This window comes from Urocitellus parryii, chromosome 6, assembly GCF_045843805.1.
Source record: "Urocitellus parryii isolate mUroPar1 chromosome 6, mUroPar1.hap1, whole genome shotgun sequence".
Classification (NCBI taxonomy): domain Eukaryota; kingdom Metazoa; phylum Chordata; class Mammalia; order Rodentia; family Sciuridae; genus Urocitellus; species Urocitellus parryii.
In genome coordinates this window covers 161965866-161979184 of record NC_135536.1, presented here as the reverse complement: position 1 = coordinate 161979184, position 13319 = coordinate 161965866, and the positions used below count along the sequence as shown (strand labels likewise).

General features: G+C 43.3%; 1 protein-coding gene across 1 annotated transcript in view; it reads left to right on the top strand.

Moving 5' to 3' along the window:
• The window catches only part of Ism1 (isthmin 1), a 74378-nt gene extending 61333 nt beyond the window's left edge, over positions 1 to 13045 (top strand). The window contains exons 4-6 of the mRNA XM_026397652.2: positions 1451 to 1594; positions 4420 to 4509; positions 11339 to 13045. Of these exons, the coding sequence (XP_026253437.2) occupies positions 1451 to 1594; positions 4420 to 4509; positions 11339 to 11856 (752 nt within the window). The 3' untranslated portion in view covers positions 11857 to 13045. The remainder of the gene's footprint in view (positions 1 to 1450; positions 1595 to 4419; positions 4510 to 11338) is intronic.
• Positions 13046 to 13319: the final 274 nt, after the last annotated feature.

Here is a 13319-nt window from a genome sequence, read left to right as displayed (position 1 = left end):
AACCTACATACTTGTAGCCTTGTGCTTGGCACCCAGAAGGCCCCAGGGCTATTGGAAGATGTGGGTAAACCAGGAGAGACTGTTACACAGAGAGGAGGTGCAGCAGAAAGAGTCGTGCTTTTGAGAGCAAGGGCTTGGGGCTAGAGACCAAGCTTTCCTTTCTGTTAACCTGAGGACCCTGCACGAGAGTCCCCAGCCATCTCAGACTTTTCACTACTGATAAGAGAAAGTGGTTGATGATGCACTATCCTCTCCCACTCACATGGCCCCATTAGCCTGATCCACTCTTTCTTTTCCCATGCCTTTCATCAATTCTAATATACTATATAAGTTATTCATTTTTGTGTTATTTAATATTGACTCCCTTTTCTTATTAAAATATTAGTTCTCCCATAGCGGGGATCTTTGAAATTTTTTCTTCATGAATATCTAAAATTGTGCCTGACATATATTGAGGGATCAATTAATATTTGTGGAAGGGATGTTAAGTAATGACCTCAAAGGACATTTCTAGCTTTACCTTTAATGTTTCTGTTATTTACTGCTGTATAGAAAACCACTCCAAACTTGCTGCTTAATAAACAGCCACAGTGGGATGTGGTGTTGCACGCCTATAATCCCAGTGGCCCAGGAGACTGAGGCAAGAGGATTGTGAGTTCAAAGCCAGCCTCAGCTAAAGCAAGGCACTACGCAACTCAGTGATACCCTGTCTCTAAATAAAATACAGTTTTATTTATTTCTTATAACTTACTGGTTCAGGAGTTCAGACGGGGACTTGATGGCATCAGCTGCATTCACCTGTACACTGGGAGGGTCTGGAAGGGTCCAAAAAGCTTCACTCACATGTCTGTGGCCTGTGTGGTCTTCAAGTAGCTTGATCTTCTCTTTCCAGGCCCTGTCCCATTCATAGATTTCACTTGGGCTTCTTTAGCAGTGACAACATTCCCCAGGGTAAAAACAGGAAGCTGCCAGGAAATAAGGTCAAGGCCAGCCCAGATTCAAAACAAGAGGACATAGATTCACCTTTTCCTTCCTTCCATCCTTCCTTCCTTCAGTCCCCCCCTTCCCTCTCTCTCTCTCTTCCCTCTCCTCCTTCCCTCCATAGGGTAAGAAAGAATTGATGATAGTCATCTGTGGAAATTGCTTAGCATATTATTCTGTGATCTCATGGTCTGCAGGATGTATGTATTCTCAATAAGAATCTCCCCAGGCATGTTCCAGGGGTCGGGTCCTAGCTATGTACTGATCACCACAGTGCCCTGAACCTCTCTGTCCTCACAAGGCTGAGTCCTAAAATGGTCCCTGGAGCTGTAAAGCCTCTTGGCTCCAACTGGCAACTGTCCCCTCCAATGGTAAGAATGATGGAAATAGACAATTGGCAGATGGTTGGACAGAGGAGATTTGGGGACTCTGGGTAAGGTTGATGACCATCTCTGTGGCTCCCTTCCAGATTCCACAGACGGTGAGGGTGACTGGAGTCTTTGGTCTGTCTGCAGCGTCACCTGTGGGAATGGCAACCAGAAACGAACCCGGTCTTGTGGCTACGCGTGCACTGCGACCGAGTCTAGAACCTGTGACCGTCCAAACTGCCCGGGTAAGTTCATGCAGGGCTCTGGGTTCAAGTTCAAGGGAAAAATGTTAAGTGTATATTTTAAAACTTCCATAAACTTATATTTTTAAATTGTTAAAAACAACAGCAACAACCAAACAGCAATTTAGCTAATCAGACTTCTGCTCAGAGCAGGGTTGGAGTGCTTACCTGGCAGGCATGAAAGTCTGGGTTTGATCCCTAGTGCCCCAATAAAAGAAAGACTTCTGACAAAGTGAAACAATAGGAGATAATTAATGAGCTTAAAGGATGAAAAGATGGACTTTCTGAGTCTTACACACAGTGGGAGCAGCCATGACCTAAAGGACAATGCCAGCTTGTACTACTTAATTTAAAGGAGGGACTCTGGTTGGTTTGGACCTTGGATGTGGGATTTGTTATGAAGTGAAGAGGCCCATGAAAATAGACATTTATGGTATGATAAGGAAGCCAGGATGAGAGCGTCGATAGCCATCCACAGAAAAACCACAGAGCCCTGTTGGTGACACCTGAGAGTTGCCCAGGGCTTACCCAGAGAGCACACTGGGGAAAAGTAGCATTTAATTATGGTTTTATACCACATTAGTGCTTTGAAAATTAAGTCAATTGCAAACTTGGTGAAAGATCATATTGGGAATGAAAAATAATCGTGATTGACTCTAATGGTGGTTGTTAAATTGTGGCCAATGGACCAAGTCCAGCCTAGGACCTGTTTCTAAATGGCCCAGACATTTTTAAAGGGTTGAAAAGAAGAGGAGGAGGGGACAGTAGCAACCAAGACCATAAGTGACCACAAAAGCCTAAAATTTGTACTCTCTGACCTTTAATTCATTCATTCATTCATTCATTCATTTTGGTACTAGGGATTGAACCCAGGGGTACTTTACTACTAAGCTACATCCTCAGACCTTTTTACTTTTATTTTGGGATGGGGTCTCCCTAAATTGCCCAGGCTGATCTCAAACTTGAGATCCTCCTGCCTCAGGCTCCTGTCTCATTGGGATTACAGACATGTAACTTGAAGAAGGAAGAGAAGGAGAATAGGAAGAAAAAGACAAAGAAGATGTTGATGGAAATAAGGAGATAAAGCAAGAAAAACAATGAGATTGGCTGGGCATATAGCTCAGTGGTACAGCACTTACCTAATATGCCCATAGCACTGGGTTCATTCCCAGCACATGTGCGCTTGCACGCGCGCGTGTGCGCACACACACACACACACACACACATTTTTAAAAGAAATAAAGAAAAGAAAATGAAAATAAGATGGAGTTGAAGGAGAAAAAGACAGTGATAAACAGGAGTTTTTGTGTACTTAAGTATCAAGCAAATTTCTGTGATTTTTATGTGCATTATTTCATCGACTCCTTACAAGAGTCTCATGAAACAGGTATTTATTATTGTACCCATTTTGGAGACTAAGGCACAACCAGCAGCAAGTGATCTATCAGGAATTTGAATCCAAGTAGTCTGAATCCAGAATTCCATGTTCTGAACCACTAAACCCTTCCACTTCTCTAGAAAGAAGAGTATTATACTCAGCCACACATGGATAGAGAAAGCTCTTAAGGTCACCCAGACCTAAGTTGTAGATTTGGATTTCTTGTCAGAGGAAGCCTCTTCCCTGCCACCATTTTGAATATTTCTTTCTTGTTTTCTGGTACCCCTGAGAGCAGCAAGGCCAACAGCCCTCCGTTCACCTATTTGTTTTCTAAAGTCTGCCCTCCTTCCATTCTTTCTGTCTCTCTGCTCCTCATGATTCCAGCTTTCCAGGGCTCCCTTGGAAAAGAAGAGATCTCCTTTTGTAGGACCTCTTGCCTTATTTGGTTTGCTGATTCGCAGCTTTACTGGAAAGAATCGTGAAGCAGACAGGGTCTCCCTGGCCTGGCAGTGATTACGCTGTAAAATATGTCCAATTGTGAGGCCAACCTCACAAATGTCTTTGAGAAGCCTCGTATAAAATCAGAAAACTCCCCTACAAGGAAATCAAGTCATGCCCAGCATGGAAGCTAAGGTTCTTCCTCTTCTTTACCTTGTAAAGGAAACCAAGATGTAGATAGTAGTTTTGAAGAGAACTGGTAAGTTTGAGGCAAGCTGGGTTCAGTTCCTCAGAGCAAGTAATGGATGGCCCAACTCATTCTTTCTGAAGCATCCACAGCAGTGCTAAAAGTTTTAAAATATGAGACAGCTTCTGGTCTTTGATTATGGACTGCTGCATCTTCAAGCAGAGCTAGCTAAATATTGCAGGGAAAACATTAGCTAACGCTACTTACCCTGCTGCTCTCTGGGCTCTCTTTACACATAACTCATTCAATTCATTCAACTGTACAGGGTAGGAGGGGTGTCCTTTAATTCTCCCCATTTTAGAGATGTGAGGACTGAGGCATACAAAGACAAAGTGACTTGCCCAAGTTCAAAAGCTAATAGTGACTGGATCTCAAACAGTCAGTCTATTAAAGATGAAGTATTAACCATTACACTCTCCTGCTTCTGATTTAGTTTGTCACCCTGAGGCCAGCAGACAGCCACACTGACATGTCCTCCCTCCCCACCCACTGCCCACCCTCATCCCCCCGGGCTGAGTAAGGGAGTTCACTAGGACTCATTCAGGCACATTTGGATCTGATTTCATGCTGTGAATGGTATCTGGGGTTTTAATATATTTTATGCGCTGCTACCTGCTTTTTACTGTTTCCTCTGTTGGCAGGTTTCTGCCCATGAGTAGTAATGAACACAAAAAAGGCTTTGTTCAGGTGTATTTGTTTTTTATTTTTGAGGGGGTGACTTTTTCCATAAAAATGAGGAGAAAATGAGCTCTTGTCTATGTTTAGGAATTGAAGACACTTTCAGGACAGCTGCCACCGAAGTGAGTCTGCTTGCGGGAAGTGAGGATTTTAATGCCACCAAGCTGTTTGAAGTTGGTAAGAAGATTTTTTTTCATCTTTTATCCAAATATTGATTTAGTGCCTTAGAAATTCCTTTTGCCTTTGCAATGCCATCCTTGGATTCATGTAATGTTTCATTTTCCTCTTCTGGGGTCCAATTCTTTCAGCATTTTTCTTGCTCATTGAATATAGTCCAAGCAAGAGAGAGTAATCCTGTCCCTTCTGCAGCAGACTGAGCCACACAACATTTCTGTGGGCGCCCTGCTCACTGCAGAGCCTCCACAGTGAGAGACAGGAGGGAACAACCCTCTTCCCTGAGCAGAGGCTCTGCGCATAGTAGGAGCTTAAGTCCCACAGAATCAGTTCTCAGCTTCCGTTGAGTGTCCCCAATAAAATCAGTTCTCCTGCAGAGGGAGGGAAAGAGGACATTTGTTCAATAGTATACACTCCCTTCCCCTGCAAGGATTTTTCATAAATCTTTGGTACACTCTGCTATGCTTATTTGTCTGTTGGAAAGTATTAGCACAAATATAATAAGCAGAGCAAACTAAACTGAAAGTAACTACTTAGGTGCGAGTTTGCTTTTTAAAAATAGTTTTATGTGCTTCTAGATACAGTCCTATATTTTCCAATTTTTTCTTTTTTTTTTTTCTGTTTTCTTTTTCTTTTTTGCCTTAAGTTCTTTCTTAACCTCTTCACTGAGGCTGTGCCTCCTCATCCAAAAATTATGAGGTCCTAAGTCCCTTTTTGTTTTATAGCCCAGCTTTTCAGGACGTTGTTTGGTGAACAAATACATTCCTGAAAGAACTATAGGGGTCAGGCAAGGATCTAAGTAGAACTGCCTAGAGATGGGGGGGGGGGGGAATGACTAATAAGGAATGGAAACAAGGGTGCTGGCCCTCTAGTGAAAATAAACAGAAACAGCAGGGGGCAGTAGAGAGTGATAGGGACTGTGACAAAATGAAAAACTAGATTTCATCCGAAGGGATCAGACTGTGACTGGACCATCATGTAATGAATGTCAGTCATAATACTGTCAGGTGTTGTTTTTCCGAGAGAGACCCCAAATATGGGTTTTTGCTAGAGCATATCTTGAGTTTTACAATACTTGGTAATAATTTATTTTAATTACAAATATTTCCATGAGCCAAGCTATAGGCAGTTTGGAAATTCTGTGTTACTAGGACCTCCACCTCATCCTAATCACACAGTTGAGTTGCATTGAACAGAAGGCTTCTGCAAACAATGCATTTGACTTTTTTAAAAAATTACTTTAAAGGTGTGGATTTTATATAAAATGGAAGAGGAGTTAGGATGGACTTGGGTGGGGGGAGAGATTTTTCTCAGGCCTCTTCATATCACACCCCACAGCAGGCAGCCCCTTGCCTTTTTGCAGTGAGTCTAGATGCACAAGGTCACATTCAGTATGTAGCTAAGGACGAAAGGGCTTCGTAGACATAGGGTTTCAGCCAGGATCCAGGCAAGAAAGAACATGGCACATGCAAATTAGGTAACTGGGGAGCATTTGGTGAAGAACTGTTTGCAAAGGCATGAGCAGGGTAGTTGAAAACCAAGAAGGGATTGCACAGAATCCCCAAACTGGGAACAGTGGGGAACCTTGACCCATTGTTGCCCTGAAATGACCTTCTAAGGAGCAATGACTAGAGCCCACAGAGAAGCCTGCCTGATAGCAGTACTGGCTCTCAGGAGGATGCAGAAAATAGGCAACCATCAGAAGGAGCTGAAGAAGTAAATATTCTAACCTCACTCTCCTCCCCTTTGGCGTACTCTCATTGACCCAACCCAACTAGAACTCAGGGGTACAGGGGCCTGTTGATATGTTGCGCATCCATCAACCTTCCAGGGAAGGGGAGATGTGGAGTAAGGATATAGACAGGCAAACCAAAGATCATAAAAGCAGAGATGGGAAAAGATTAACTTGCACAAGGTCAAGTTGCCTCATCTAGTACAGTCTCAAATTTTCTACAAAATAGCATAGTGAGTAAGCGCCCACCTCACAGAGCTATTGTGGAATTCAATGAGTTACATATTTGTAAAGCATTTATAACATGTCTGCTTTGGTCAGCCTTTCATTACTGTGACCAAAATGCCCAATGAGAATAACTAAGCAGAGGGAAATTTTACTAGGAGCTCAAAATAGCAGAAGATCTCAGTGCATAAATGGATGACTCCATTGCTCTGGACCCAAGGTGAGGGAAAGCCCCAGCAGAGGGAAGCTGTTCAAGTCATGGCAGGATCAGGAAGCCACAGTGGGGGGAAGACCACAAGGAAGATGCACCTTTCCATGGCATATCCCCAGTGACCACCTCCTCCAGCCACACCCGACCTGCCTACGATTACCACCCAGTGAGTCCATTCAAAAACTAGGAAACACTGATTAGGTTACAGTTCTCACAATCCAATTATTTCACATCTGAACATCCCTGCATTAACAGGATCATTGGGGGGACACCTCATATCCAAACCATAATGGTGCCCACCACACTGAACACCCATTATAAATTGGATTAAAAAAAAGTCATTGGGTGTCCTATAGGTACATACATTATAATGACATTGTGTCCTGAAGGGAAAATATAACACCATTTTCTGGGACCTCTTAAATTTTGTTTCTCCAAGGAGACCTTTTAGACTTTGCAACTGCCTAGGACATAACTTTTGTTTCCTCAGTGACTGCTCAGTCAGAGGGTCACAGTCACAGAATCATAGAACTTGGTTTGGATGTGAGATTTTCTCCAAAATCTCATGTATGAGACAATGCAAGAAGGTTCAGAGAAGAAATGATTGGGTTATGAGAGCCTTAACCCAGTGAATTAATTTCCTGATGGGATTAATTGAGTGGTAACTGAAGGCTGGGATGTGACTGGAGAAGACCAGGCATTGGCAGCATGGCTTTGGAGGATATATTTGTATCTGGCAAGTAGAATCTCTTTCTCTGCATTCTGATAGTCATGTGAGCCACTTCCCTCTGACCTATTCTTCCGCCATGTTGTTCTGTCTTACCTGGAGATCTGAGGAATAAAGCTGATTGTCAATGGACTGAGACCTCTAAAACCGTGAGCCCTCAAATAAACTTCTCCTCCTTCACAGTTCTTCTGGTTGGGTCTTTTTAGTCACAGCAGCAAGAACAGTGACTAAAATAGAACTCAAAGCTGAAAGGACCTGACAGCACATCCCAACTGGGTGCACCCTGGACTCAACTCTGTGAACTCTCTACATGTCCTCCCATTTAATCTCCTTCCCTAATTTATGAGAGATGTATTATTACTATGCCCAATTTAAAAATGAGAAAACTGACACACAGCAAGGGAAAAGAGTCTTGCTCATGGTCACATAACATAATTGAGTTGGGTTTAATCCCATGCAGTTTAACATAAGAGCTCACACTCATGAACTTCTGCCAGGGCTTCATGGGCTCATGAGAGATGCCCCATCTTTCTCTTCCTCATTTTACACACAAGAGCCCTGAGCTACTCTTCTAGGCTGCCCCTTGTCCTGACCACTTGATTCCCATTCATAATGCCACCAGCCTCCTAGGCACCTGGGTTGAAGTTGGGGATCACTTTTTCTGCTTTCCTTTCTTTACCCCCAAGCCCAGAAGTTGCCAAGATCTGGTTGCTCTAACTTTCTTACCACTTTTGATCCTACCTCCTGTTCCCTCCCAGGGTATCTGACCTGAGCCCTTATGGCTGAATTCCTTCCTTGCTGCACAGCTCAGTTAACAACTGTCACTCACAAACCTTCAGAGACTCCCTAGTGCCCTCTGAACAGGCCTAAACTGAGCAACATTCCCGTGATCTCACACCAATCATTTTATTTCCCTATTCCTTCTGTTCCAATGGAAGGGAAAGTGTCCTCAGCCCCAGATTTTTTTGATTATCTGAATGTTCTCCCTGAGATGCTTTCCCCCCATCTCTGTGATTGCAGTCTGTGTCAGTTTGGGTCTTTTGAGTAGCAGATACCAGGTGGAATTAGATGTGCATGAGATTTAGCAAAATAATGATTAAAAAAAAAAAGGAGACAGCAGCACTAGGCAGAGAAGGCTTTCAAAATGAGATGACAGCTTTACCCCTGGGAAGGAAGAGAAAGAACTAGGGAGGCACAGCCTCAGCCATGCCAGTCAGCATTGCCCAACAAAGGTTGTCTATTGGAGGCACCCCCACTGGGCTTGGTCATTGACCAGAAGCAGGCCAGGAGAACATGTCTTGATGGGAACACCAATGGTGGACCCAAAGGTGCTATAGCTGGAGGCTGCCAGTCAGCTAAGTGCCCGTGGCAGTTCCTCTTGTAGGAATTCTGAGCAGTACACTTGTGGCCATCACAAAGCCCTGCTATGCCCCAGGACCAGTGCAGTGCCTCATGCTTCCTAAAGTACCCTTCATTTACCTGTTGTGTGTGTGTGTGTTTTTAACCTTTGCCTCCCTTCTTGCATTTCCGTATCCCCTTGCATTTCCGTATGGATGATGGCTTCCTCAGATGTGCCTCATCTTACCCATGGCAGCTCCCTGAGTCAGATGCTGTCGGTGACCCACCCATGTCCCTCTAGTCACACTGTGTCCCTGCATGTCATATGGGGCCTTACCAACTGGCAGCCCCTGTATTTCTTGGTGTGAGGGGTTCTCTCAAGCCCCCTGCCCACTGCTGAAGAGCAGGCTATAAGTCAGGAGCTGATTAATACATTACCCAGATCCCCATTAAATAAAAACAAATCCAGATGCAGTAAGGAGGGACTTTATTCACAGAATCATTGCTTGGGAGATGGGGCAGATATTATCTCCCTATTCTTGCAATAGGAAGAATGCTGTGGCCATATGGCCTGCAAGTGCATCAAGAGTTAGGCCAGAAAAGGGAGTTTTCTTTTATAAAGGAGAAAATAAAGCTATGAAGAACCTAGGGTGGGTGTGTTAGTTGGCTTTCCCTCACTGTAACAAAATAGCTGAGAAAATCAACTTAAAAGGACAAAAGATTATTTTTGGCTCATGGTTTCAGACATTTCTGTCCATGGTTGGTTGGGCCTGTGGTGAAGCAGAACATCATGGTGGGAAGTGCGTTGTGGGTGAGGCTGGCCAAGAACAGAAGGAGGAGAGGAAGGTGCTGAGGTCTCAATATCCCCTTCAGGGACATACTGCCCAGTGATCTAACTTCCTTCCACTAGGCCCCACGTCCTAAATGTGGCAGCACCTCCCTATTAGGAGTGCCACCTGCTGGCCACCAAGTCTTTAACTCATGGATCTTTGAGAAACATTTAAGATCAAAACCTTAACAGAGGAGAAATAGGAAGAAAGCATGGTGAGATAGGACAGTATAACAGAGAATGTTTTACTCTAAGGCCAGTCGATTTTCCAGAAGGGACCTTTAAGGAGAAGCTGATAGGTCAAAGTCCAGGGTACTGATGAAAGAAGAGAGTCTTCCTCAAAATTTTATTCTGACCCCTCAATGAGCATAGTCAGTTCAGCTAATCATTTATAAAGCGAAGACAGGAATTTGGAAGGCTATGTCTGAGTTTGTCACAGTGAAGCTATGGGGAGTAGATATCTATGAGTCTTATAGGGTTCTTTGCAGGAATCCCTTGTCCAGAACACAAAAGGGTCCAGGGAGGCTGGGATGGGGGGTAGATTCTTTACTTCTTGACTGTGGCTATTTTCCAGGATAAATTTCTTTTGTAAAGTTAAACATTGTCATTGAATGGGAAAAATCTTGTTCTCTGCAGGATTCAACACCTGTTTGATTTACACCTTTTTCTGGCTGCCCTTTCTCCCCTGTCTCACTCCCCCGCTCCCTGCTGGTGTGGCCTAGGATACCTCCAGAAGAACCATTTTCACTGGACTCTCTGCCTCAGGATCTGAGAGAACCCAAATTGAGACATTCACTAAACCAAAGGTCACACTCAGCTGACTGAGGGACCAAGTGAATGCCTTGTTCATGGGGCCAGTTATTCCCATGTTCCTGGAGCTGCTTGTTCCCATGGACAATGCAGGCCCAGTGTTGATACATATTTTGGCTTTTCGAAAGAAGCTAGGAATCAATCTACAATTATAATTGGAACCAGCTAATTCTTAAGTGTTTGCTACTGATCAACATTTTTAATACTATGAAAACCAAACATAAGACTTGTGAGGGCAGATTCTGACTCAAGCCTACAGGTCACTGGCCTCTGACCTATTTGTTAAGCCTCTTTTCCTCCTTAAGGCGTTATCATCATATGAATTTGCATAAAGGCCTCAGGTTAATAGGTTGGGAGACTAAATCTACTTTAAATCAGTCAGTGAGTAGCAGAAATAAAATTCAGTCCTATAAATGTTTCATCGAGTCCTTTTAAACCATCACATCACCACTTATTTAAAGAGGTCAAATGCAACTCTCTGAATTATTGTTAATTTTGTTAGGGTTGATAATGGAGCTACTGTTACTTAGGAAAATACACTTCGGAGAGCAACTCTTATTTTCTATTGCTTTGTGATTTGTTTGTTTGTTTGTTTTTATGGTCCCTATAAGATTTGGGGAGTAAAAAAATTACATATGTCTGCATAATTATTTAAAAGATAGAGCAAATACAATGATAGTTAAATTTAGATAATAGAATATGGGGTAGTCATTAGATAAATATAGTCCCTTTGCTTTTCGTTGTGTCTTGAATTTTCTTTCATTATATAAAGTGGGGGATTGGAAGTACGTCTTATAAACAAAGATGTTCCCAAGTTCAAGGGAGAGGAGAATCCCTCACCTTGGTGGTTCCAGGTGCCTGCAGAGGTCTCTGACTGCAGGAAGGGAGTTGTGGACTTGGGTTTCATTCCGCCAGCCAGTTTTACATGTGGTAAGAGAGTTTCTTTCTGGCCTTTTCCAGACACAGATAGCTGTGAGCGATGGATGAGCTGCAAAAGCGAATTTTTAAAGAAGTACATGCACAAGGTGATCAATGACCTGCCCAGCTGCCCCTGCTTCTATCCCACCGAGGTGGCTTACAGTACGGCTGACATCTTCGATCGCATCAAGCGCAAGGACTTCCGTTGGAAAGATGCCAGTGGGCCCAAGGAGAAGCTGGAGATCTACAAACCCACAGCCCGGTACTGCATCCGCTCCATGCTGTCCCTGGAGAGCACCACGCTGGCCGCCCAGCACTGTTGCTATGGCGACAACATGCAACTCATCACCAGGGGCAAAGGGGCGGGGACACCCAACCTCATCAGCACCGAGTTCTCAGCTGAGCTCCACTACAAAGTGGACATCCTACCCTGGATTATTTGCAAGGGCGACTGGAGCAGGTATAATGAGGCTCGGCCTCCCAACAATGGACAGAAGTGCACAGAAAGCCCTTCGGACGAGGACTACATTAAACAGTTCCAAGAAGCCAGAGAGTATTAAAGAGACGAGGGTGAGGTGGAGGAAGGCCACCTCTGGTTTCGGGACACAAACACACTGCACTGATCTGCCACCTGGCGCCTGGTTCTTTTTATCTGCTTAGGTGTATATTTGTATATATACCACAGGAGTATTTTTTATAAGTTACACTAGGGGTATGCACCAGGCCAGGATGGCTGCCATTTGAAACCACCCTTGCCATGTACAGTGCCTACAAACTTCCTTGGAAGTCCTCCTAGGGGCCATGTGGGCGGGAGGATTGGAAGGAGCAACCCAGCAACCAGAAGAGGAGCCTGGAAGCCAGCATGGGTGTGATTCCATTCACACCTGGATCCAGGGTGGTCAAGAGAAGCAAAGGAGGGAAGATACTGAAGTTGTAAACATTATAAGCAGTTTTTATATATAACTTATTTAATACAAATGTGACTTAAGCTTAACTTTTTCTCTAGAGTTGTCATGGTGAAACTATTTAATCACTTCTGAGAGAGTTCAGAAAGAAAGGGGCTTGGTGAAGTGGAAGAGAAAGGGAATTTTGCAATGATTTCCTTAAAAATAAATAATAGCTCAGTGGAAATGTATCAAAACATGAGATCGCCCACCTTAAGCCAAATGTTATGTAGTCATAAGGCACCTTGTTGGAGTCTCAGATTCCAAAATTCTCTTGCCTCAGACTGGGTAGGGGGTAAGGAGGTAAATCAATATTTTTTAGGAGCACATCTGAGGCCTGGTTTTAAATAGGCTTTAAAATAAAAGATCAATGTTAGCATAATGCTATTATTCTACAAAAGGCCCCCAAACAGTAGAATTTCTGCTCTTAGCTTAGTAGGTTCAGAAGATTACAGTTCAGACATAAAAACAAGGAGTAGCACTTTTCCAAAGGAAAAAGCATAACAAATAGGAAAAGAATATAACCCTCATTTCATCTAGTTTATTTTAATGCTATATTAATTTTTCACCACCAGTGTATTTCTAATAAATAAATATTAAAAAGGGAGAGGGGCTGAAGTCTGGGAAATCTTAATTTTCTTATGTTTTAAGAAAGAAAAAAACTGCATTATTTTTGTAAAGTATTTATTGAGTTATTGGGTCTTGTACATCAAGCAACTGTAATATGACCTGGTTCTGTAGGGTGGAACTTAGGATGAATAAAGAGTTGGTTCTTATGCCATCTTTTACTTGCAAAGCTCCAGGAAAAGAGAATATATATATAATAAAATCATAATAAAATGTGTTACTTGCATCTTTGATTCATAATACAAATGCCATAAGTAGCCCTAGTGAAGCCAGGCATCCAGGAAGGGGAAGAGAAAACTTCAACCCAAATGGGAACAAAAGGCTCATTGACTGATATATTGGTGGCTGGTGTAACTCAAAGCAGCTTTGGCACCAACAGCATCCACCCAGCCCCTAAGTGACTGAAGCCCATTAAAACACATGTAACTTTTTTCCCACCTCTCTAGATAAGA